Here is a 26,101-nt window from a genome sequence, read left to right on the forward strand (position 1 = left end):
GACCAAGAAAACCGCACAAATTCATGGCGTTTGGAATAGCTGTAAGGAAAACCCGAAAGACGGTGGCATCGATGCTGACTCCGTGAGGAAAGAAGGCTGCACGGATAATGCTTTACATCTCTATCTTTCTCCTGAAGATCTCTCAAAAATAGCCATCACTTATGGAAACTGGGGATCAGAATTTTAGAAAAAAGGATTAACATATCTATTTTTGGGGGATTTGCTTTGTTTTTTTTTAAATTTAAAATAGATATATATATATACACACTGATATATATATATATATAAATATAAATATATATATTTATATATATATATATAAATCATATATATATATCTATAGGACATAGATCTTGGATTGGAACTAGCAGTCTCCTCCTCTGCACACCTCTTGATCTCTTTGCTCCCCTCATTCATTTTAGAAGGGGAATTTTTTTTCTCATCTTATCCGAGGGAGAAAAGGGGAGCGAGGAGAGAGAAAAAAAAGTGTGTGTGTGTGTGTGCCCGAATATAATGAAGAATTATGGGTCTGTTTGATCGCGGTGTACAGATGCTTCTCACAACTGTGGGCGCCTTTGCTGCCTTCAGTCTAATGACCATTGCTGTAGGAACGGACTACTGGCTATACTCCAGAGGGGTCTGCAAAAGCAAGTCTGTCAGTGAAAATGAGACCAGCAAAAAGAACGAGGAAGTGATGACCCACTCTGGATTATGGAGAACCTGCTGTCTTGAAGGTATATCATCCCCTCCACCCCCCCACCCCTTCCCCTCGCATCCACCATCTCCGTTCATGCGCTCATTCCCCTATGTTTACTGTGTACGAGAGACCTATGGCCAGACATGGGATGAATAGCAAAAATGACTTCCCTCAATGGTGCTTTTTTGACGCATTCTGCATCTTTTCACTTTCCGCCATCCAGTCTCCCGTTAACATATTCTGCAGTAACGTTACATGCTGAATACTATATGCTCTCCCACTCTCTAAAAATCAATAGATCGAATCAATCAGGGGTATTTTGGTAAACCGAAGTGGGGATCGTGTCATTATTCACACACGGGGATCTTTGAATGGGGAACCGGGTTGCTGGTCAATGAAATATTAATTTCACTTTTTTCTTTAATAAAAGGGTCAATTTTTTATCATCCTCCCCCCCCAAAAAAAACTGTATTATTGCACTGAGAAAAGAAACAGCCATTTTGGGTGTGTCAGAATTAATGCTTATCAGGGACAAAATGGGAACATTTTTAAGGTTGTGTGCTTTTTCTCTGTGTGTGTGTGTGTGTGTGTGTGTGTGTGTGTGTGTGTGTGTGTGTGTGTGTGTGTGTGTGTGTGTGTGTGTGTGTGTGTGTGTGTGTGTGTGTGTGATAAATGAAACGAAACGCCTCCCGCTCTCTACAAAATAAAACAACAAATGCCTCCGAGCAAAATAACCACTGTCAGGATGGAAGGGAGTTTTGATACCTGTGCGATTGGTGTGACACGAGGAGAGGGAACGGGCTGGGATGAAAGGAGGGGGATAAAATGAGAAGGGAGAATAACGAAAAAACAAGCGAGGTCTGGAGGTTCATGTTGCAAAAAGAAACGATACATTTCATCTTGCATCTGTAAAATGTACCTCTTTGGGGGTAAAGAGGGGTCTATTTGCTAAAAGGATATAGAAATGCTGAACCCAGCGAGAGAAATAACAAATCTCATCCCTCTTTCTGCCACGGGTCCGATGTAATTTTGCTCTCTGATGGGTTTTTTTTCTCACCATGCATTGTAAAGCATCTGCATGTGTGTTAAATGCAACCATTGAGGGCGGTCATTTGCGTTGGGGCGAGAGGGGAGGTGGTGGGGGTGATTTATGATGGTGTGCATGTCCAACACGGGATAATAGTGGCATGGTTTAATCAGTAGCAGGATAGGATGCACTAGGGAGAGGTAGGGGAGGGGAGGGAGGGAGGGGGGAGAGAACAGTAATATTATCCCCCCCCCCTCCCTTCCCCATCGGAATGTGGTGAACAAAACTGCGATGGATAGTTTGGGATAAGGGGAAATATTATCTTCCACTGGGATAAATGAGATGGCTGAACAGTTGCATGCACACCTCTTCCCCTGGGGCTGGAGTCTCTTACAATCAAAAGCCAAACCCCCCTCCCCCCCCCCCCCCCCCCCCCCCCCCCCCCGCATTTAAAAAAAATAAAAAATAAATCAAAATCAGCCTCAAAACACACTGCTAAAAACAGTAATGACGTCACCATCTCTGTCATTTAAAAAAGCCAAATATGACTCATGGCCATAATCTAAAAAGACCCAGGACTTTTGTCAACAAAAAAAATGTATCATTTTAGTCCATAATAAATACATATCAAACTTTCCCCCCCAGTGTGGACGTGGTGCTATTTTAGCCCTGTTCATCATTTCAAAGATACACATTTCTTTTACACATTTGATGTTAATATGTGACTCTTCTGAAGGGACGCGACATTTTCGTGCATTCAGCGACAGCGCTTTTCCCGAAAGACCATTGTGAGTCTCCGGGGAGGGTTGTGTTATCTCGCGATCCGCTGCCTTTGAGATTTGTGTGTGATTGTTTCAACGTAGAATCAAGTTACCACAACGCTGTTGTGGATATGGGCACCGGGTGTAATATTTATGTTTTTTTGTGATCTGATGTTGAGCGAGCAAGTGGATTTCAAATGCCATCGAGTGCGTTCAGCTTTTATTCCCCCCCCACCCCACCCCACCTCTGGTATTGTGTTGAGATCAAAAGGCCGAGCATGATTAGTTTGCAAACCTTAAGGCTTTTGAAAGGTGTTTTCACAATTCTGTACTAATTGGTTACACAGCAGGCTGTACAATCTAATCTATTGCCCGCTCATTGCCTCAGAGAGGACTACACACAACAGGGCGAAAAAAAAGTCACTATCTTTGATTTATCAAATATGCCTTTTCTTTCCTTGAAACTACCCTTTCATTGATATTCTTCGGTTGCTATTAGCGGGCGTGTCTACTGGGAATCAAATGTAGTCTTAATCCTTTTGCTAACATTTGGCCCTCGTGTTAAATATTTTTCACATGGTGAAAAGGTGCAGTTTTTCTTGCAATTGTCACCTTTTGACTCTGGGAATGGACAATGTTGTCTTGGGTGTGTTTGTCGTTGTAGCTTTGCTTCAACCAAGTGGTGCATGCACGCTTGATGTAAGCCATCAGTTTGTGGTAGACTTGTCGGTATCTGCACTGGACGTAATATTACCTGCTTTCCAACATGAAAGAATCAAGTAATGAATGGGATTTAATGTATTACATCTACAGTTGGTGTTGGAATCAAGCCTTTTGGACCTGTATGTTCCTGTTACAGATATTTCTCACCACCAATTCGCTGCACAATATTTACTACCAAATCCACTGTGTACTTTCTACAATTCCATTTTACAGATTGCTTCTGTTAATCATAAGCTGCCGTCTATTCGGACGTGACAGGATATATATCCTTGCGAGGTTTTCGTAGCCTAGTGGCAAATGTTCTGATCCTTTTTATCAATGGGTTGAGACAAGGAGGTGGGGATGAGTGAGTCACTGACTATTCAGATCTGGATGGTGCGGGTTGACGCGTTGGTTGCGATGACAGCATGGAGCTGTTGGATTTGGGACATGGTCATTTTTTTCCCTGTGGTTGGATCGCATTGCTGAATGGGCAAGTGTTTAAGGAATGACTCTGCATCTAAACCACATGGTCACTGCCTTGGGAGTATGTGGGAGGACAGTGTGGAGAGCGAGCTCCACTCCGTATTTGATCCACACTGCCACTTGAATGGTCAAGTGTTTAAGGAATGACTGTGCATCTAACCCACATGGTCACTACTCTGGGAGTGTAGAGCAAGCTTCACCCTGTATCTGATCCACACCATCTCTGCCCCAGTAGTGTGTGGCAGGCCAATGTAGAGGAAGCTATACATGGTACCCAACCCGAGCCATCCCTGTGCTGGGAGTGGATGATTGAACAGAACAGAACAGTCTTGCTCTGCAACTAACCCTGTGGTCCTTGCCCTGAGATTATCTGGAGCTGTCATAGAGTCATACAGCATGGAAACAGGCCCTTCAGCCCAACTTAGCCCACACCAACCTCCATGTCCGATCTGCACTAGTCCCACTTGCCAGTACCCGTCCTATCCATTTACCTGTCTAATTGCTTCTTAAACATTGGGATAGTCCCAGCCTCAACTACTTCCTCCGGCAGCTCGTTCCATGCACCCACCACCCTTTGCGGGGAAAAGTTACACCCCCCTTAGATTCCTGTAAAATGTTTCCCCCTTCACCTTAAACCTGTGTCCTTCATGTTCTCAATTCCCCCACTCTGGGCAAGAGACTCTGTGCATCCACCTGATCTATTCCTGTCATGATTTTGTACTGTGTGGAGGATGTCTTATGCCCCTGTCCCACTTTGGAAACCTGAACGGAAACCTCTGGAGACTTTGCGCCCCACCCAAGGTTTCCGTGCGGTTCCCGGAGGTTTTTGTCAGTCTCCCTACCTGCTTCCACTACCTGCAACCTCCGGTAACCACCTGCAACCTCCGGGAACCGCACGGAAACCTTGGGTGGGGCGCAAAGTCTCCTAGAGGTTTCCATTCAGGTTTCCTAAGTGGGACAGGGGCATAACTCACATTGTCTGAAGAAGGGTCCCCACCCTATCCACGTTCTCTGGAAATGTAGTTTGACCCCGCTGATTCACTACAGTACTTGTGTCTTTGTTTACATCATCTCTGCCCTGGGAATGGTTGATAGGGCAATGTAGAGGGAATTCTGCTAGCCCCTACTGCCTCTGCACTGTTAGTTAGCACAATGTAGAGAAAATTTGACTCCGCACCTAACCTGGTTTGTACCTGTCCTGATGGGACAGCAACTGGGAAATTTTACTCAGTATCCAACATGTACAACTGCTTAAGATGGACACAAAAAGCTGGAGTAACTCAGCTGGTCAGACGGCATCTCTGGAGAAAAGGAATGGGTGGCGTTTCGGGTCGAGACCCATCTTCAACCTCCCTGGTAATGCTTGATAGGAGGAACCTTACTCTGTGTCTAACCCCTGCTTCACCCGCAATCCAAAGCCTCACACATTCCATTCCCAAAGCAAACATTCCTCAGCTGATGAATGCAGAATCCAGAATAATAATTGCACTATGAAACAAGCAGTTATGACATGATCTGTTATGATATGTTAGATTTCCAAGCTTTGGCTATTGACAGCTGTGAGGTGAGGTACACAGTTGTTTGTCGCTGTTGGTAACATCACTATAAGATGGCTGCATTGGGCGGAACAATAATGCACTTGTAGAGAGGATATTGAAGGAACGGGGCTGGTGTTAGAATACAAATTAGCCCACTGAAAATTATATCGAGAAGATGCGCAGATTTCTTTGTTTCGGCTGAATCTAAATGTTACCAAGGGAGATATTTGTGCACTTGGGGATGTCAAGCAGTCATGCATTTAATGCAACTCATTCTGTCTAAACTCTCTAGGCAACAGGCAGCCTGAGAGCTGACCTCTTCTGCTGAAGCTTCTCCTTGCTGTGACGCCATTAAGTGTACTTCCATTGATGTCATTGCTGGGGGCTGCAGGGTGATGCGAGCTGCCCAGATGAAAATCTGCGACATCATTTTTTCCCCTCTCCCATAGCTTTCATCTCCACCCCCTTTCCCAATAGCCGGGCCCCAGACCCAAGGAATGGTTAAGAATTCCAGCATTAAGGGACATTTTTTTTCACTGTCGTCAAATGTTGGTGAAATGACGGGAACGGCTGTTTCCAAGTGAATGGGCCTCGTTTGAGCATGTTCTCTTGCCCGTCCGAAGAGGTGCCATGTTCCCTTGTTCCTACAGCATTGCCCCCTTATCCCTGTGTCCAAGATTTCCTCATTCCCAAGAGGAATTCCCCATGTTGTCCTCACCCCAGCGTGTGCCCGAGGAAGGGTCCTGACCTGAAGCATCACCAATTATTTGTCCCCAGAGATGCTGCCCGACCTGCTGAGTTCCCCCAGTCTATCTTGTGATCCCGAGAGCTCCCTTGCCCATGCAAGAAATTTCCAATGCTCCCTCCCCTCTGGAATGGACGGAGATCCCCAGGGAGTCTGGTGCATTAAGTCTCTTCTCCTTCCCATTGGGAAATCCACAGGCCCCCGCATGCCTGTGGGAGACCCCGAGGATTCCCTGATCCTTACAAGAAAACCTCTCCACCCCTCATCACTGCAAGAAATCCCAATGGCTCCTCATTCCTATAAGAGATCTCCTGACTCCCCATTCCCCCCTTCACCACCATTCCAACAAGAGGCTCGCCACCAACCCAGGGGCTCACCAATCCCTTCTGAATATTACTATCGTTCACCCATCCTCGCAAGAGACCTTCATGGCCAGGAGATGCCCAGACTAAAGTCTGAGACATTACTTCTATTTCAAACAGCATTCATCCCAACCCCTTTCCCAATCTGCCTCAGAAGGCGGTGGAGGCCGGTTCTCTGGATGCTTTCAAGAGAGAGCTAGATAGTGCTCTTAAAAATAGCAGAGTCAGGGGATATGGGGAGAAGGCAGGAACGGGGTACTGATTGGGGATGATCAGCCATGAACACATTGAATGGCTCGAGGGGCCAAATGGCCTCCTCCTGCACTTATTGTCTATTGTCTATTGTCTATTGTCTAAGAACCATCCACAGAAGGAAGGAATGGTTAAGAATTCCAGCATTAAGGAAAATCATCTTTTCTCCCACCTTTCCGGGGACCATTACTTTTGTGGGAAATTTCCATGGATCCCATCACTTGCATTGGGCCTTTCCCACACGAGTAAGGGCCTGAGATTCACATTGACAATGACTCTTCTCTGCCACAGACTGCGGTTACTTCTTCTTCCCACAGCTCCCTTCTCCTGTTCCAATTTCTTTGGGCTGCTGCCCAAACCACAGGAGCCAGGCTTCACCAAACCTGTTACACCTCCCCATGTGGAATTCTCTGCCACCCAGTGGAATTCTCCGCCACTGAAATCAGTGGAGGCCAATTCACTGGATGTTTTCAAGAGATAGTTAGATATAGCTCTTAGGGCTAATGGAATCAAGGGTTGTGTGGGGAAAAAAGCAGGAATGGGGTACTGATTTTGGATGATCAGCCATGATCATGCGGATACGAGGAAACACTTTTTCTCACAGGGCGTTGTGAGTCTGTGGAATTCTCTGCCTCAGAGGTGGAGGCCGGTTCTCTGGATACTTTCGAGAGAGAGCTAGATAGGGCTCTTAAAAATTGCGGAGTCAGGGGATATGGGGAGAGGGCAGGAAAGGGGTACTGATTGGGGATGATCAGCCATGATCACATTGAATGGCGGTGCTGGCTCGAAGGGCCGAATGGCCTACTCCTGCACCTAGCTTCTATGTTTCTACATTGCTACACTGCGTATTATCTGCTTGCAGAGCAGAATTCGGAATTATTTTATCAATAATGAGGCTTTGAAAGTGTATAAGAAGGAACTGCAGATGCTGGAAAATCGAAGGTAGACAAAAGTGCTGGAGAAACTGAGCGGGTGCAGCAGCATCTATGGAGCGAAGGAAATGGGCAACGTTTCAGGCCAAAACCCTTCTTCAGACTGATCAATGACAATAAAATGTTATTAAAAAATCAGGCTTTGAAAGATTGTGTTAAAAAACACTCTTCTTCTTCAAACTTTTGATTATGAATCTGGCAGCCCAAAACTGGTGGCTTTGCTGAAAAGGAAAGATATATCCAATGTGTTGCATAATATTCTTTGTCACAATATGGGGCAGGCAACGTTGGAGGACTCTTAAAAGCGTAACTTGTGTTTTTGCTTCCTGAAAGCATATCTTGCATTGTGGCAGAGTCTAGGGCCAGAGGGCACAGCCTCAAAATAAATGGAAGTACTTCAGAAAGGAAATGAGGAGGAATTTCTTTAGTCAGAGGGTGGTGAATCTATGGGATTCATTGCCACGGACGGCTGTGGAGGCCAAGTCAATGGGTATTTTTAAAGCAGAGATAGATAGTGATGATCAGTACGGGTGTCAGGGGTAATGAGGAGAATGGGGTTGAGAGGGAAAGGTAGATCAGCCATGGTTGAATGGCAGAGTAGACTCGATTGGCTAATTCTACTCCTATGACCTATGAACATGAACTTATTTCTATCATGGCGATCTCAAATATTGCCATCCGAAAACCCACAAGGTACTTAAGCAACCACTACTTAAACTGATTTTTAAAAGGTCTCAGAGGAGCCATCCTCAACTGGATGTAGCTGGGGAGGAAGGAAGTTGCTCTGATCAGATCTTGTGTAACACTAGCACTAGGCTCCAGAGGAAGATGCACACTGAAGCTGCCCTCATGGAGTTACCATGTGTGTACTACACTGCCATACTCAATGGCCAACTGAGGAACCTTAGAGATTATCCAGCACCATTAAACTTACCTGTTTATTCTCCCTTTGTTGAAAAGCCATATCTAGACAATAGACAATAGGTGCAGGAGTAATCTCGTTCAGCCCTTCGTGCCAGCACCGCCATTCAATAGAACGGAGACGAGGAAACACTTTTTCTCACAGTGAGTGGTGGAATTCTCTGCCTCAGAGGGCGGTGGAGGCAGGTTCTCTGGATGCTTTCAAGAGAGAGCTAGATAGGGCTCTTAAAAATAGCGGAGTCAGGGGATATGGGGAGAAGGCACGAACAGGGTACTGATTGGGGATGATCAGCCATGATCACATTGAATGGCGGTGCTGGCTCGAAGGGCCAAATGGCCTACTCCTGCACCTATTGTCTATTGTCTATTGTCTATTGTCAATGTGATCATGGCTGATCATCCCCAATCAGTACCCCGTTCCTGCCTTCTCCCCATATCCCTTGACTCCGCTCTCTTTAAGAGCTCTATCTAACTCTCTCTTGAAAGCATCCAGAGAATTGGCCTCCGCTGCCTTCTGCGGCAGAGAATTCCAGACCCGCAACTCTCTGGGTGAAAACGTTTTTCCTCATCTCCGTTCTAAATGGCCTATTCTTAAATGGCAATAAGACCAGCTGAACATAAATGAGCGATAGAGCTCACACATTTGGGGAATTCCTGCATCTACCATTCCCAAGTTCTGTACAAAAGGGTCACACTGCTGCCCAAACACTGAGCGATGCCAATGGTGATAACACTAGCAACATGAGCATGAATGCTAAAAATGAGCAACCAGGAAGCTCACAACCACCTTTTCTTTGTATTTGTTTGTGGGATGTGGACGTTATTGATATTTATTTTCCAAATTTACTGCCTCTGACTGAGGACGCAGTTAGGAGTCAAACACATTGGGAGGCCTGGAGTCACATATGGGATAGTTAGAAACATAGAAACATAGACAATAGGTGCAGGAGTAGGCCATTCGGCCCTTCGAGCTTGCACAGCCATTCAATATGATCATGGCTGATCATCCAACTCTGTATCCTGTACCTGCCTTCTCTCCATACCCCCTGATCCCTTTAGCCACAAGGGCCACATCTAACTCCCTCTTAAATATAGCCAATGAACTGGCCTCAACTACCTTCTGTGGCAGAGAATTCCAGAGATTCACCACTCTCTGTGTGAAAAATGTTTTTCTCATCTCAGTCCTCAAAGATTTCCCCTTTATCCTTAAACTGTGACCCCTTGTTCTGGACTTCCCCAACATCGGGAACAATCTTCCTGCATCCAGCCTGTTCAACCCCTTAAGAATTTTGTAAGTTTCTATAAGATCCCCCCTCAATCTTCTAAATTCTAGCGAGTACAAGCCAAGTCTATCCAGTCTTTCTTCATATGAAAGTCCTGACATTCCAGGAATCAGTCTGGTGAACCTTGTTTGTACTCCCTCTATGGCAAGAATGTCCTTCCTCAGATTAGGAGACCAAAACTGTACGCAATACTCCAGGTGTGGTCTCACCAAGGCCCTGTACAACTGCAGTAGAACCTCCCTGCTCCTATATTCAAATCCTTTTGCTATGATGTAAGGGTGTCAGATATCCCTTCATGAGGGAAACTAACAGATGCTGCTGCACCCGCTGAGTTTCTCCAGCTTTTTTGTGTACCTTCGATTTTCCAGCATCTGCAGTTCCTTCTTAAAAGCTTAACAAACTAGTTAGATTTTTCAATGATTACACGTATTTCAATGATTATATCGTTGTTTCCTGAATACAGTTATTGAGATTCATTTTTAATTTAAGTATTTCTATATTCGATGTATTTAAATTATCAAGATCGTGATTACGGAGTTATATTCATGACTCTAAATAAATATTCCTGATCTCTGGCCACTGGTCCAAACACATACCCTCCACACTGCCTCACCCCACCACTACTAGGAGATGTTTTACAAACTTGACTTCTCCACTCCAATCCAAGTCATTTAATTCCACAGCTACCCTAGCGGGATTCGAACTCATGTCTTTGAACCAGTTGTCCACTATTCTGGCAGCCGCCCCAACCAATCAACCAGTCAGTCTAGGAAGGGCCCCGACCCAAAACATCATCTGCCCATTTCCCACCACAGATCACGGTGTCGGGGTTACGGGGAGAAGGCAGGAGAATGCGGTTGTTAGATCAGCCACGATTGAATGGCGGAGTAGACTTGATGGGACAAATGGGCTAATTCTGCTCCTATAACTGATGAACATGAGATGCCGTCTGAGCCGCTGAGTTCCTCCGGCAATTTTCTTCTAACCACAATGCCGCCCCACTGGTAAATAGTTCCGAGTTGTCTTCACCTGAGGCAGGGTGAGCTCCGTTTGGTGATCCATCTAACAGACAGAACCTCAGACAGTGCAGCACTCTCTCAGTCCTGCTCCGGGTTTTTACATTCAAACGTGGAGTAAACTTAAATAAAAGGGGTGACTTGCCGAGTCGATGGCTTACTCGTAATACTTAAAAATATTAATTGGTGGAAAATGCCATAGGCCAGCCTGAGGTTGTGGTATTATAGGAAGCTGTCCTTTTCTTTCTCTGACCTTTATTATGCCTCCTGTATACAAAATATGTCCAGTGGTTGTCCCGTATGAGATTAAGCTCACTGACATTTACAAACCAGTGCAGAGACTGCTCCGGGGCTGATTTCTCCTAGCTGCCATGATCTTGGCAATGAATGAGACCACCATTTTCATTTAAAAACGAGATGAACTGACATTAATAAGCAGATGGGAGCTACGCTGATGAAGTTGACAACAGCAATTTGCATTTATATAGCACCATTAATGTGGTAAAACAGCGCTAAGTGCTTCACGGTAGTGTCATCAAACCAACGAGAGTTGAAACCAGGCGACAGAGGAAGGAGCATGTCTGGGGCATGTGAACCAAAGGCTTGGGTGGAGAAGGGGAGATTCCCAGGAAGAGAGAGAGGCAGAGAGGATTAGCAGAGCACAGGGAACCAGAGGGCGTACAGTAGGTTTAAGGTGAGAAACATAGAAACATAGAAACATGGAAAATACATGCAGGAGGAGGCCATTCGGGCCCTTCGAGCCAGCACCGCCATTCATTGTGATCATGGCTGATCGTCCCCAATCAATAACCCGTGCCTGCCTTCTCCCCATTCCCCTTGACTCCACTAGCCCCTAGAGCTCTATCTAACTCTCTCTTAAATCCATCCAGTGACTCGGCCTCCACTGCCCTCTGTGGCAGGGAATTCCACAAATTCACAACTCTCTGGGTGAAAAGGTTTTTCTCACCTCAGTCTTAAATGGCCTCCCCTTTATTCTAAGGCTGTGTGGCCCCTGGTTCTGGACTCGCCCAACATTGGGAACATTTTTCCTGTATCTAGCTTGTCCAGTCCTTTTTATTTGAGGCAGGCAGGTACTATCACGACATTTAAGAGACATTTGGGCAGGTATATGGACAGGATAGGTTTAGAGGATAATGGGCCAAGCACTGGCAGGTGGGACGAGTGCAAATGGGGCATGTGGGTCAGCGTGGGAAAGTTGGGCTGAAGGGCAGCTGAATGCACTGCCACCAAGGTTTGGCAGAGATTCATAGGTCAGGGTGCAGGATCGGAGGAGAATGCAGAGATGGGGTGGAGATGAAGCCTTGTCCTCACCTTCCACCCTACCAGCCGTCACGTACAACAAATAATCCTCCGTCATTTTCACCACCTCCAACTTGCCACATCTCTCCCGTCTCCTCCCCTGTCTGCTTTCTGCATAGACCGCTCCCTCCGTAACTCCCTGGTCAATTCGTCCCTTCCCACCCCCTCTCCGGGCATTTTCCCTTGCTAAGGGCAGGAAATGCTAAACTTGTCGCTTTACCTCCCCCCTTGACTCCATTCAAGGTACCCAAGCATTCTTTCCAGATGCGGCAGAGGTTCACCCGCACCTCCTCCAACCTTATCTATTGCATCCGCTGCTCTAGGTGTCAGTTGCTCTACATCGGTGAGACCAAGCGCAGGCTTGGCGATCGCTTCGCCCAACACCTCCGCTCGGTTCGCAATAACCAACCTGATCTCCCGGTGGCTCAGCACTTCAACTCCCCCTCCCATTCCAAATCCGACCTTTCTGTCCTGGGCCTCCTCCATGGCCAGAGTGAGGACCACCGTAAATTGGAGGAGCAGCACCTCATATTTCGCTTGGGCAGTCTGCACCCCAGCGGTATGAACATTGACTCCTCTAATTTCAGGTAGTCCTTACTTTCTCCTCCCCTTCTCAGCTCTCCCTCAGCCCACTGGCTCCACCTCTTCCTTTCTCCCCCCCGCCCCCCACCCTCACATCAGTCTGAAGAAGGGTCTCGGCCCGAAACGTTGCCTATTTCCTTCGCTCCATAGATGCTGCCTCACCCGCTGAGTTTCTCCAGCATTTTTGTCTACCTAGGATTTATTCACTGCGGCATTACCAGACAAGAAGCACAGGCGTGATGGATGAATTGAACTTGATACAAGTTTACACATGTGCAGCATAGAGTCATACTGCACAGAAACACACTCTGCAGCCCAACATCCATACTGATCAAAATGCCCCACTTAAGCTAGACCTGGTTACCTGCATTTGGCCCATATCTCTCGATAATGTCCTATCCAGGTACGTGTCCAGATGTCTTTTATATGTTAGTATTGCAAGTTCAACAACTTCCTCCAGCAGCTTGTTCCATATATTCAACATCCTCCGTGTGAAAATGTTGTCCCTCAGACTTCTAATAAATCTTTCCCCATTCATCATAAACCTATGCCTTCTAATTCTAGATTTCCCTACCCGCTGGGTAAAGACTGTGCATTAATCCTATCTATTTCCCTCATTATTTTACACGCCTCTATAAGATCACCCCTAGGCCTCTTGCATTCTCAGGAATAAAGTCCTAGCCTACCCAATCTTTCACTACAGCTCATGTCTTTGAATCCTGGCAAAACTATTGTAAATCTTCTCGTCACCTTTTAGATTTAAAAATGAATTTCAGAAGGTGGACACTGATCTGACATGATAAAGAATATAGAAGAAGGGTTTCAGCCCGAAACGTTGCCTATTTCCTTCGCTCCATAGATGCTGCTGCACCCGCTGAGTTTCTCCAGCATTTTTGTGTACCATAGGTCAAACATAGACGCCAGGAACTGCAGATGCTGATTTATAAAACAAAAAAGGCAAAAAAGTGCTGGAGTAACTCAAGGGTAACTCAAATGATGAGGGGGGATCTTATAGAAACATATAAAATTATAAAAGGACTGGACAAGCTAGATGCAGGAAAAATGTTCCCAATGTTGGGCAAGTCCAGAACCAGGGGCCACACAGTCTTAGAACAAAGGGGAGGTCATTTAAGACTAAGACTTTTTCACCCAGAGTGTTGTGAATTTGTGGAATTCCCTGCCGCAGAGGGCAGTGGAGGCCAAATCACTGGGTGGATTTAAGAGAGAGTTAGATAGAGCTCTCGGGGCTGGTGGAATCAGGTGATATGATGGGAAGGCAGGCACGTATTGATTGGGGATGATCAGACATGATCGCAATGAATGGCGGTGCTGGCTCGAAGGGCCGAATGGCCTCCTCCTGCACCTATTTTCTATGTTTCTATGTTTCTATGTCCAGTCAGCATCTCTGGAGCACACAGATGGGCACTATTTCGGGTCGGGACCCTTCTTCAGACCGACTGTGGTGGGAAGGGGAGAACGCTGGGAGAGAAGTGGGGAAAGGGCAAAGTGTGGCAAGTTATAGGTGGGTTTAGGATAGATGGTTGGTCAAAGCCCAGAGATAAAAAAGAAAAAAAAGTGTGAGATAAAGAAATATGGACAGAAGTGGCTTGAACTGTGAAGCCAGAGGAAGGAATGGAGGTGAAGGGGAGGGAGAGTGGGAGAAATCGGTTTGCATCCAGATGGAGCATAGGGAAGAGAGGGGGGAAATGACAGAGAATGGGGAGGGAGGGTAGGTTGGTAGGTTTGTTGCCTAAAATGAGATCATTCAATTCAACAGAGGGGAGGAAAATGAGCAAGCTTTCAGAAAGCGTGGGCCTGAAAGAGCCATGAATGCACAAAAGGTTCGTTTACTACGATATAATCGTGACAGGACTGGCTCTACAAGACGTGGAACCAACCAAAAAGATCCAATGGGACTCAGCAGTAGATGATGTGCTGAAAGTTCACATCCTTGCCTCTGGTTCTTGGTGTCTGCGTTTGGAGATGTGCGCTTACGTGATATCTGCCGTGCGAATTAAAGGCGGAGAGAAATAAGCAAGTGAACAAACATATTTCCACGGCTAAACCGTGGAATTAAATCTCCTGCAAGCTCTGGTTTGCTCCACGAGAACGTCTCGCGTCAGGATAACCAAAAGACAACATAATTTAAAAAACAAATAAAATATATATCATTCAGGGCACTTCATTTAGTTGTCCAAAAGGGAACTGCAGATGCTGGAATGTCGAAGGTACACAAAATTGCTGGGGAAACTCAGCGGGTGCAGCAGCATCTATGGAGCGAAGGAAATAGGCGACGTTTCGGGCCGAAACCCTTCTTCAGACATTTAGTTGCTGGACGCTGATGTTGTTGGCTTTACAGTAAGGCTGGTTTATGTCCGACTGCTTGAATGCCCTATTTAGGCTTTGGGTTTCAGGTAAAGTAGAATTTATAGCTCTTGGGTTGAAAGAGTGGCCTGTCTATTTATGACTTGAATTTACAGTAAAGACCAGTCTATGGGTTTGCTGGTAGAACTGTGATATCACATTAAAGTGCTCCGTGTAATGACACTTCTATCCTTGCCAAAGGAGTGACGCATTATAACACTATTGCTAAAACATTCTTCCACATTTAAAAAAAATCAGTTTTCAAGTGTAATGCGGGACATGTGCTGTGGGCTAATGTTTTGGTCTGACAGATTCAATATTCTATATGTATGGATGAATTGAGTTGTTTACCTCCTTGCTTTGTATACATATATACATATATATTTCCTTTCCTTTGCATCTGGAGTTAAGATGGTGCAGAGGTAGCCAGCACCAAAGTGCGTTCTACCAAACATGTCTCAGTATGCTTGATCGATCACCCTGAAATTGGTATTCTGTTCAGCCCTCAATGTTTAAATGCAACGGCAAAATTGTGAAACGGCCATATTTTGTGATTCAGTGCTTTGCCTCAACTAAGAGTCAGAAGTGTTTTATTGTCGTATGTCCCGAAATGGAATAATGAAATTCTTACTCACAGCAGCATAACATAAATGTAAACATAGTACTCTGTAAACACCATAATCAAAAAGTAATTCAGTATATATAGATACACACACACATACACACACAGATACATATATATATATATATATAAAACAGATGACAACACTTCCCATCCCCCCCTCTCTCTCCCCCTATCCCGCTCTCCTCTCCCTCCCAAATCTCTCCCGGTTCCTCCTCCTCCTCTCCACTCCCTCCCCTCTTCTCACCCTCCCCCCACCCCCCACCTGTGTGTTTGGGGGGTGGTTAGTGTGAGTGTGTGTGAATGTGCAAACGCGCGTTGGGGAAACAGACCCAACGGGTCTGCACTTGGTCTAGTATATATATATATGTGTGTGTGTGTGTGTGTGTGTGTATGTGTATATATATATATATATATATGTATGTATATGTATGTGTGTGTGTATATATATATATATATATATATATATATATATATATATGTATGTATATGTATGTGTGTGTGTGTATATGTATGTGTGTTATGTGTATGTGCATATATATGTGTGTATATAATATATATAATGCATATATTGTGTGTGTGTATATATCTATATCTATCTATATCTATCTATCTGTGTGTGTTGTGTGTGTGTGTGTGTTATATATCTATATTACTGTGTGTATCTAATTCTCGATTCTATATATTATTCTGTGTGTGTGTGTGTTCTTGTATATATATATATATATATATATATATTATAATGCGCCCAAGTCTGTATAATTTACAAGACTCCCGTTGAAGGTTGTAGTGTTTAATAGCCTGTAGGTTGTTTGGAAAGAAACTGCTTCTGAACTTGGACGTTACAGTTTTCAGGCTCCTGAACCCTCTTCCCGATGGCAGGGGTGAAATGAGAGCGTGGCCAGGGTGGTGTGGGTCTCTGATGATGCTGGCTGCCATTTTGAGGCAACGACTCCTGTAGATCCCTTCGATGGTTGGGGAGGTCAGACCCCGTGATGGACCGGGCAGCGTTCACCACTTTTTATAATCTCCTGGGTGTTCAAGTTAAAACGTGCAATTAAATACAATGTATCTGATTTAACGAGAGAAGCTCAACCTCCACCAAGGTTAGATTTGGATCAGAGTACATGTGAGCCCTCATTAGTGCCACAGGTTGTGGGAAATTGAATACTCCTTTCATGATATTATATTCAGGAGTTTTTTCTTTGTCAATGAAAGGAGATTGATATAAGTGCGGTGGCAGGAAACTGGGCAATAAAGAAAGGAAGATCTTTAAGATCGGCCATAGAAGTGCATGGAGTGCAATCATTCTGTACAATGGGAATGATTGAAAATGGTTTGATAGGATTGGAGACTCTTTGTCTTCATGGAATTAAGAGCCAGTAAAACTGCCTGTGAGGCTATAAAGAGCATATGCAATCTATGCTGCATCTTGTACCAACGCAGAGTGGCACAAAGGAAGAGCTGCTGCCTCACAGCTCCAGAGGCCCAGGGATTCCATCTTAACTCTGGGCAGTGTCTGTACGGAGTTTGTACCTTTCCCCTGTGACCGCGTATGTTTTTCTCCAGTTCCCACTCCCCATTCCAAAGATGTACAGGTTTGTAAGTTCAATGACTGCTGGAAATTGCCCCATGTGTGCAGGATGCAAAAAGTGGGATCACCCCCATCAGAACTAGTCTTGGGGTGATCGATGGTCAGCATGGACTGGATGGGCCGATGGGCCTGTAACACATGTTGTACATCGACAGTAAAACTAAAACTAAAGTTAGTGGAAACCGACTGAGAGGTAGGGATTCCCAAAATATTGACTTGGTGTAGTAACTCATTGGAGTGGGAATTGTAATTGGAAGAGCCTCACATACAATAGCACTTCTTGGATGAATGAGTATGGGAGAACGAAAACTGACAATGTGGAAGTATTTAACACAAAATGCTGGAGTAACTCAGCGGGACAGGCTGCGTCTCCGGAGAGAAGGAATGGGTGATATTTCGGGTCGAGACCTTTCTTCCTTCTCTCCAGAGATGCTGCCCGTCCTTTCGATTTAAACCGGCATCTGTAGTTACTTAGAAACATAGAAGGTCTGAAGAAGGGTTTCGGCCCGAAACATTTCCTATTTCCTTCGCTCTATAGATGCTGCCGCACCCGCTGAGTTTCTCCAGCAATTTAATCTACCTTTGATTTTCCAGCATCTGCAGTTCCTTCTTGAACATAGAAAATAGGTGCAGGAGGAGGCTATTCGGCCCTTCGAGCCAGCACCGCCATTCATTGTCATCATGGCTGATCGTCCCCAATCAATAACCCATGCCTGCCTTCTCCCCATATCCCTTGACTCCACTAGCCCCTAGAGCTCTATCTAACTCTCTCTTAAATCCATCCAGTGACTTGGCCTCCACTGCCCTCTGTGGCAGGGAATTCCACAAATTCACAACTCTCTGGGTGAAAAAGGTTTAAGTTTTCAGTCTTAAATGGTCTCCCCTTTATTCTAAGACTGTGTGGCCCCTGGTTCGGGACTCGCCCAACATTGGGAACATTTTTCCTGCATCTAGCTTGTCCAGTCCTTTTATAATGATATATGTTTCTCTAAGATCCTTCCCCTCATCCTTCTAAACTCCAGTGAATACAAGCCTAGTCTTTTCAATCTTTCCTCATATGATAGTCCCGCCATCCCAGGGATCAATCTGGTAATTTACCCACTCCCTGCTTTTTCCTACATAATGCAGAAGTATTCACAATGCAGTCAGCCGTGCTGGGTGTCAAGCTTAAATGTTAACTCTGTTTCTCTCTCTGCAGATGCTGCCTGACCTGCCGGGTATTTCTGGCAGTGTATGTTCCGTTTCAGATTCCCAGCATCTCCAGTTGTTTTGGTTCAGGTATGGGAGCACAGTGGCTGTGTTACTAGGGTGGTAATCCAGAGTACTTGACTAATAGAGACATGAGTTCGAATCCCACCTGGGGGAGTGTAAATTGAGTTAATTAATTATAGTAGTCGGGAATTGTAAAGATGGTATGAAACTGTCATATGAACTCAGCTGGCTTGCTAATCTCTCCCAGGGAAATAAATCTGTTCCTTCTTGATTTGGATGTGACTCGAGATTCGAGACTCAATGGGTTTTTTTTTGTGTTAGAGAAGCAACAGTGTGGAATTCGGCCCTATGTTGAGTCCACCGAGTCCGTGCCGGCCTGAGATCACCCCGTACACTAACACAATCCTACATTCTCGGCACCATTTACAGAAGCTAATTAACCTACAAACCCGCACGTCTTTGGAATGTGGGAGGAAATCTGAGTCCCACGTGGTTACAGGGGAGAACGTTCAAACTCTGGACAGACAGCACCTGTGGTCAGGATTGAACCCAGATCCCTGTTGATGAGAGGCTTCAACTCTACCGCTGCGCCACTGTTGTAATTGCCTCCTAAAGAGGCATAGCAAACCATTCAGCTCAGGGGCAAGTAGAAATGGGCAATTAATGCCAGCCTTGCCATGATACCAACACACTGAGAAGGCTTTAGAACTCCAAGCCTTGTTTTGGGGAGATACAGCATGTAAACAGGCCTTTCAGCCCTTCGATCCTACGCTGGACACCATACACCTATTTACACTAAGGTAGACACAAAATGCTGGAGCAACTCAGCTGGGTGAGGCAGCATCTAAGGAGAGAAGGAATGGGTGAGTAAGGAATGAGTAAGGAATGACCCATTCCTTCTCTCCTTCGATGCTGCCTCACCCGCTGAGTTACTCCAGCATTTTGTGTCTGCCTTTGATTTTATCCAGCATCTGCAGTTGTTTCTCACACCTATTTACACTAATCCTACCCAAACTCATTTTAATTTCCCCAAATTCCCATCAGTTCATGCCTAGATTCCACCACACAACCATATAAGAAAGAGGGAAGAGATTTGAGATGGCCTTGAGACCTAGAGTCACAAATCGTCCATGCTAGGTAAGCACAGCAGATGGGTTTTACAATAAATCAAAGCAGTAGATGCTCGGCAACTCAGGCAGCAGCTGAAGAAAGAAAAAATGAGTTAGTGTAGATAGACACAAAGTGCTGGAGTAACTCAGCGGGTCAGGCAGCATCTCTGGAGGAAAGGGATAGGTGACGTTTCGGGTTGGAACCTGTCACCTACCCTTTTTCTCCAAAGAAGCTGCCTGACCCACTGAGTTAAGGCAACACTTTGTGTCTATCTTTGGTATAAACCAGCAGCTTTCAAAAAATAAACACTAAAGTGCTGGAGTAACACAGCAGATCAGGCAGCATCTCTGGAGTAAAAGGATGGCTGACGTTTCGGGTTCGGGACCCTTTTTCAGACGTCTACATTATGTCTGCAGTTCTTTGTTCCACAGAGTTAATGTTTCAGGTGCAAGGCTCGTCCACAATCCAGGATTTCATGGTCACCATTAACGGCACTCGATTTTTGTTCTAGATTCATTTAATTGCTTCAGTTTAAACATCAGGGCCACAGTGGAATTTGACCATATCCCAGAGTCAATAGACCAAGTCTTTGCAAACCAACCCAGTAACTTAACCACTAGGCCACTGGGACTATTGTTTTTTTTCTGAACACTTCTGATGGGCAGGTTTGCAATTAAACTTCTGGGCCACCTGCGTCCTATCTGACGTGAGAGTTCATGAGGAAAATGTCAAACAATTGCTTGCCTTGCAATGGACGAGCTAGTTTGAGCTTCTGGAAAGGTCGGCTCATATTTCGCTTGGGCAGTTTGAACCAAAGATCCTATAGCGGAGCAAGATAGACCACTCCTGCTAAATGCAATAGGCTGACGTGTAGTACGCAATGGAACGGAGCGGAACGTGGGCTTTTTTTCCATCCATTTCAGTAACCCGACCCGACCCGCAGTGTAATCAACGTTGCGGGGGATCAGTTTGTGTTAATAAATTATAATTCTGAAAATGAGAAGATTTTTACCAAATAACTTTTATTTTTACGAGGATGTTTCCGTAACCGGCTTCCGTCTCCGCACTATTATCCTATGGGATCTTTGGTGCGGAGACAGAAATGGGGCCTTAAATTACCCATGAATCTGCCCATGACCGTACTATGTCTTTTTCGTCGAGTGCACCATCTTGCTCCGCTATAGGATCTTTGGTATGAACATTGACCTCTAATTTCAGGTAGTCCTTACTGTCTCCTCCCCTTCTCAGCTCTCCCTCTGGCGCCTCCTATTCCTTTCTTCTCCCCCCCCCCCCCCCCCGCCCCACCCTCACATCAGTCTGAAGAAGGGTTTCGGCCCGAAACGTTGCCTATTTCCTTCGCTCCACCCGCTGAGTTTCTCCAGCATTTTTGTCCATCGGCATTTTTCTAAATCCCATTTCGAGAGATTCTGTTAACAATTTTTTTCATTTTCTTGAAGTTAGTACATAGGAGTTAGATTTTTACAAAATAATGTTCATTTTGAAGTATATTTAATTGAAGTTTCTTCAATGCGGCCTTATTAATAATAATAATAATACATTTTATTTGTGGGCGCCTTTCAAAAGTCTCAAGGACACCTTACAGAAATTAACAAGAGTAAAAAAACATATAGTCGGAGTAAAATAAATAATAAGGACATCACAGAAACACAAATTAAAGACAGAATTCGATCCAAAGACAAAAAAATCTAAAACACAATGTGAAGAGAGAGCAGCGGCAGCTAAACCGCGCCAGCGACCACTCTCCCTTCCGACAGCCATCTTGGACACAAACTAAAATAATCACACACACAAAAAATCATCCCCCCACAATGATTGCCACTGTGGGGGAAGGCACAATGTCCAGTCCCCATCCCCAGTTCTCCCAAAGTCAGGCCTATTGAGGCCTCCGCTATTGCCTCTACGGAGGCCCGATGTTCCTGGCCGTTCCGGCCGGGTGCTGTTGCCCCGGCGTCGGGAGAGTCCTCTCAGCGGCTGGGCCACCTGGAACGGCCGTTTCCTTACCGGAGACGAAGCCGACAAGGCCGCGCCGGTTTGGAGCTCCCAGGCTCCCGATGTTAGAGTCGGCGCCGCCCGCTCCGCTCCGCAGACCCGCAGCCCGGAGGTGTTGAACTCGGCGGTCACAGCTCACCGGAGCTCCAGCGCGTCGATCCAGCGCGGCGGCCCAGGCAAGGCATCGTCCGCTCCGCTCCACGATAGCGCTCCAGCGCTGTGCCGCCACCGAAGCCGAGGTGCTGGGCGGTCCCCGCCAGGAAAGGGCGCTCCACGCCCGCTGGTAGGCCACGAGGACGGGTCGACGGGGCAGCCCGGAGAAAAAGCTGCCTCACCGACCAGGTAGGGACCTAGAAATATAGTTACCCCCTTCCCCCCACATTAAAAAGTCTATTTCTCCTACAAGCAAAACACAGGACTCACTAGAACTACAAAAAAAAGTGAATTAAACGGACGGCTGCTCGTTAGCAGCCGTTCCCCAAGATGGCTTCTTCTCCTGTTCTTAGATTACAGCTAACTTAATGTGGCATTCCAACATGAAAAAGTTCCCCACCCCTGGCCTAGAGTCTGCAGGCTTGAATTGGAAATAATGTTGACTTTAGAGATACAGTGCAGAAACAGGCCCTTCAGCCCACTGAGTCCATGCCGACAAGCGATCACCCTGTACACCATCTAATTGAAACCAATTAACCTAAAAACCTGCACGTCTTTGGAGTGTGGGAGGAAACCGGAGCACCTGGAGAAAACCCACGCGGTCCTAGGGAAAAATGGACAAATTCCGTAGTCAGGATCGAACCAGGGTCTCTGGTGCTGTAAGGCAGCAACTCTACCGCTGCGCCACCCCAATATTGGTGTTGGAGAAGAGAAGATTCCTGGTGTCACAGAGGGAGAAGAAGAATAAGGCAAAGGAACGTCATAGCAACATATTAGTTTAGTTTATCATCATCGTGTGTACCGAGGTACAGTGAACAGCCTCTGTTTGTGTGCTATCCAGTCAAAGAAAAGACTACCCATGCTGGGTCATGGGGAGAAGGCAGGAAAATGGAATTAGGAAGGAAAGCTCAGCCATGTTGGATTGGCGGAGTGGAATCGATGGGCCGAATGGCCTAATTCTATTCCTATAACTTGTAAATGTGTGAATATTGTTCAAGATAAAGAATGGTTATTGAAAACTGAGATGTATAGGGACGTCTTTCTTGCTGAGGGAGGTGAGTTTGTGGAATTCCCTGCTCTGGAACGCTCCGGAGCCCAGCCCACTGGTCGCATTTACAGAGGTTGTGGAGTTGTCGCCTGGAAGGGCTGGCTGGCACAGAGAGGAGATGAAGCCTGGGTAGATCAGCCATGGGCGGGGGAAGGCTTGAGGGGCCGAGTGGCCTACTCCTGCTCCTATTTCACTGTGGTTTAGACACAACTCCAGTTTCACATCTCACACGTCAAAGAGCAGTGCTAGTTGTGTAGACACAAAATGCTGGCGGGTCAGACAGCATCTCTGGAGAAGAGGAATAGGTGACCGATTGGGTATTGGTTGCCAAGTACTAATTGTGTATCTGCACCAGGATGTCAGACTCGGGTTCCAGGCTAAAGTCTGTATAGCAGCACTTAAACCAGGAAGAGATCTACCCCCCGTAGGCCCATAGGGACAGCAGGGTCACATGGGGGAGCAATGAGAGGATTCTTTTTAACAATAGACGAAGGACAAAGACACACGCAAAGAGGAGTCACCAGCTCTGGTAACTGCAATCCATACGGTCACGTTGTCAACCCTTGGGTTGGCATGGACACCCATTAACCGTTCCACAGCATCTCTCTCTCTCTTTCTCACTCTCTTTCTTACCCCTTACTCCCTCTCTCTTGTTCCCTCTTGTTCACTCACCCACTCGCTCACTCAATCTCTTACTCCCTCTCTCCCTCCCTCCCTCCCTCCCTCTCTCCCTCTCTCCTTCCCTCCCTCCCTCTCTCTCTCTCTCTCTCCTTCTCTCCCTCCTTCTCCCTCCCTCTCTCCTTCCCTCCCTCTCTCTCTCTCCTGCTCTCCCTCCCTCTCTCTCTCTCTCTCTCTCCCGCTCTCCCTCCCTCCCTCTATCCCTCTCTCTCTCCCTCCCCCTCTCTCTCTCTCTCCTCCCTCTCCTCTCCCTCTCCCTCTCCCTCTCCCTCTCCCTCTCCCCTCTCCCTCTCCCTCTCCCTCTCCCTCTCCCTCTCCCTCTCCCTCTCCCTCTCCCTCTCCCTCTCCCTCTCCTCTCCTCTCCCTCTCCCTCTCCCTCTCCCTCTCCCTCTCCCTCTCCCTCTCCCTCTCCCTCTCCCTCCCCTCTCTCTCTCTCTCTCTCTCTCTCCCTCCCCTCCTCCCCCTCCTCTGTCCCTCTCTCACTCTTTCTCTCCTGTCTCTCTCAATATGTCTCTGTTTTCTCCCTCTTTTCCTCTCACTGTAAATCTCCGCTTCTATTTCTCCTTCTCTCCACCCATGCTCTCTTTCCCTCAACGGACACAAGGTGCTGGACTAACTCAACAGGTCAGGCAACATATCTGGAGATCATGGATAGGTGGCATTTCAGGTTGGGACCCTTCTTCAGACTGATTATAAATGGGGGAGGGGGGGAGGGGGGAGAAAGTAAGGACTACCTGAAATTATTGAAAGTAACAATTCACATTTCACATGGGCAGTCTGCACCCCAGTGGTATGAACATTGACTTCTCTAATTTCAGGTAGTTCTCCTCCCCTTCTCAGCTCTCCCTCAGCCCTCTGGCTCCACCTCTTCCTTTCTTCCTCTCGCCCCCCACCGCCCTCCACCCTCATATCATCACAACGCCAGAGACCCGGGTTCGATCCTGGTTGTGGTAGGAAGAAGGGTTTCAGCCCGAAACGTTGCCTATTTCCTTCGCTCCATGGATGCTGTCTCACCTGCTGAGTTTCCCCAGCATTTTTTGTCTACCAGGTTTGTAGGTTAACTGGCTTTGGTGAAATTGTAAACTATCCCTAGTGTGTGGGATAGTGCCAGTGAGCTGGGTGATCGCTGGTAGGTGCGGACACGGCAGGCCGAAGGGCCTGTTTCCGCGCTGTATCTCTTAAAGTCCAAAGAATGTAACACCATTCTACCAGGGAGCGAGTGGCCCTGACTCCAGCCCATTGAACCCAGGACCACCAGCAGATGCGTAGATATGGAGTGCCAGAGCCTGTGGCAGTTTTTTCTCTGCCTGTCTGCAGAACAGCTTTGTAAGTGTTTAGATGCTCGGTGCTTCAGCCAATGTGATTCACACCTTGCTGTTCACGCACAATAAACACAGATGTTTGCATGAGATTTTCAGCTCGCTGTAAACAGACTTGGGGCAGGGATTATCAGCCGTCTCTGAGTGTATCACTCTGTCGCAATCAACTAACTGCAGGAAAGAATCAGATCTTGTGTTTGTCCAAAAAACCCCACCTAAGGATGAAATGAGACGGTGAGAGAGTAATAATAATAATAATAAATTTTATTTAATGGGCGCCTTTCAGACATCTCAAGGACACCTTACATAGTAATCGGAATAACATATAATCGGAATATAACAAGTAATAAAGACATCACAGAGACACAAATTAAAAACAGAATTCAATCCAAAAACAGAAAATCAAAAACACAGTGGAAGTTACCAAAGAGTGAAATGCATGGATAAAGTGAATGTAGAGAGAATGTTTCCACTAGTTGGAGAATCTAGGGCCAGGGGCCACAGACTCAAAGGAACGTACATTATGAGGAGAAATGTCTTTAGTCAGAGGGTGGAATTCATTGCCACAGACAGCCGTGTCAATGGATATTTTTAAGGAGGCGGTTGACAGATTCTTGATTGGTGTCGGGTGTCAGGGGTTATGGGACGAAGGCAGGGGAATGGGGTTGAGAGGGAAAGGTAGATCAGCCATCGTTGAATGGCAGAGTAGATTTGATGGGCCGAATGGCCTAATGCAGCCCCTATAATTAATAAACTTAAGAAGACGTAGGAGCAGAATCCGGATGTGGAGGTTCTCTTCCTCTCTTCATAGAAACATAGAAAATAGGTGTAGGAGGAGGCCATTCAGCCATTCGAGCCAGCACCGCCATTCATTGTGATCATGGCTGATCTTCGATGGGATTTCCTGATGCACTCTCTCACTGTGATTTCCACTGCCCTCTGACTCTTGCATAGAAACATAGAAATATAGAAACAAAGAAAATAGGTGCAGGAGGAGGCCATTCGGCCCTTCGAGCCAGCACCGCCATTCATTGTGATCATGGCTGATCGTCCCCAATCAATAACCCGTGCCTGCCTTCTCCCCATATCCCTTGATTCCACTAGCCCCCTCAAGCCCTATCTAACTCTCTCTTAAATCCATCCAGTGACTTGGCCTCCACTGCTCTCTGTGGCAGGGAATTCCACAAATTCACAACTCTCTGGGTGAAAAAGTTTTTTCTCACCTCAGTCTTAAATGACCTCCCCTTTATTCTAAGACTGTGTGGCCCCTGGTTCTGGACTCGCCCAACATTGGGAACATTTTTCTACTTGTGCTCTACAGGGCTGTTGTACAATTGCAAGAAGGGTTGGAACGGAATGAGTCTGGA

At 46.3% G+C, this 26,101-nt stretch overlaps 1 protein-coding gene across 1 annotated transcript in view; it reads left to right on the top strand.

Moving 5' to 3' along the window:
* Positions 1-334: 334 nt before the first annotated feature.
* The window catches only part of cacng2 (calcium voltage-gated channel auxiliary subunit gamma 2), a 105,778-nt gene continuing 80,011 nt past the window's right edge, over positions 335-26,101 (top strand). Inside the window, 1 exon segment of the mRNA XM_033013106.1 lies at positions 335-734. Coding sequence (XP_032868997.1) covers positions 524-734 — 211 coding nt within the window. The 5' untranslated portion in view covers positions 335-523.

Source organism: Amblyraja radiata, chromosome 38 (genome assembly GCF_010909765.2).
Source record: "Amblyraja radiata isolate CabotCenter1 chromosome 38, sAmbRad1.1.pri, whole genome shotgun sequence".
Taxonomy (NCBI): domain Eukaryota; kingdom Metazoa; phylum Chordata; class Chondrichthyes; order Rajiformes; family Rajidae; genus Amblyraja; species Amblyraja radiata.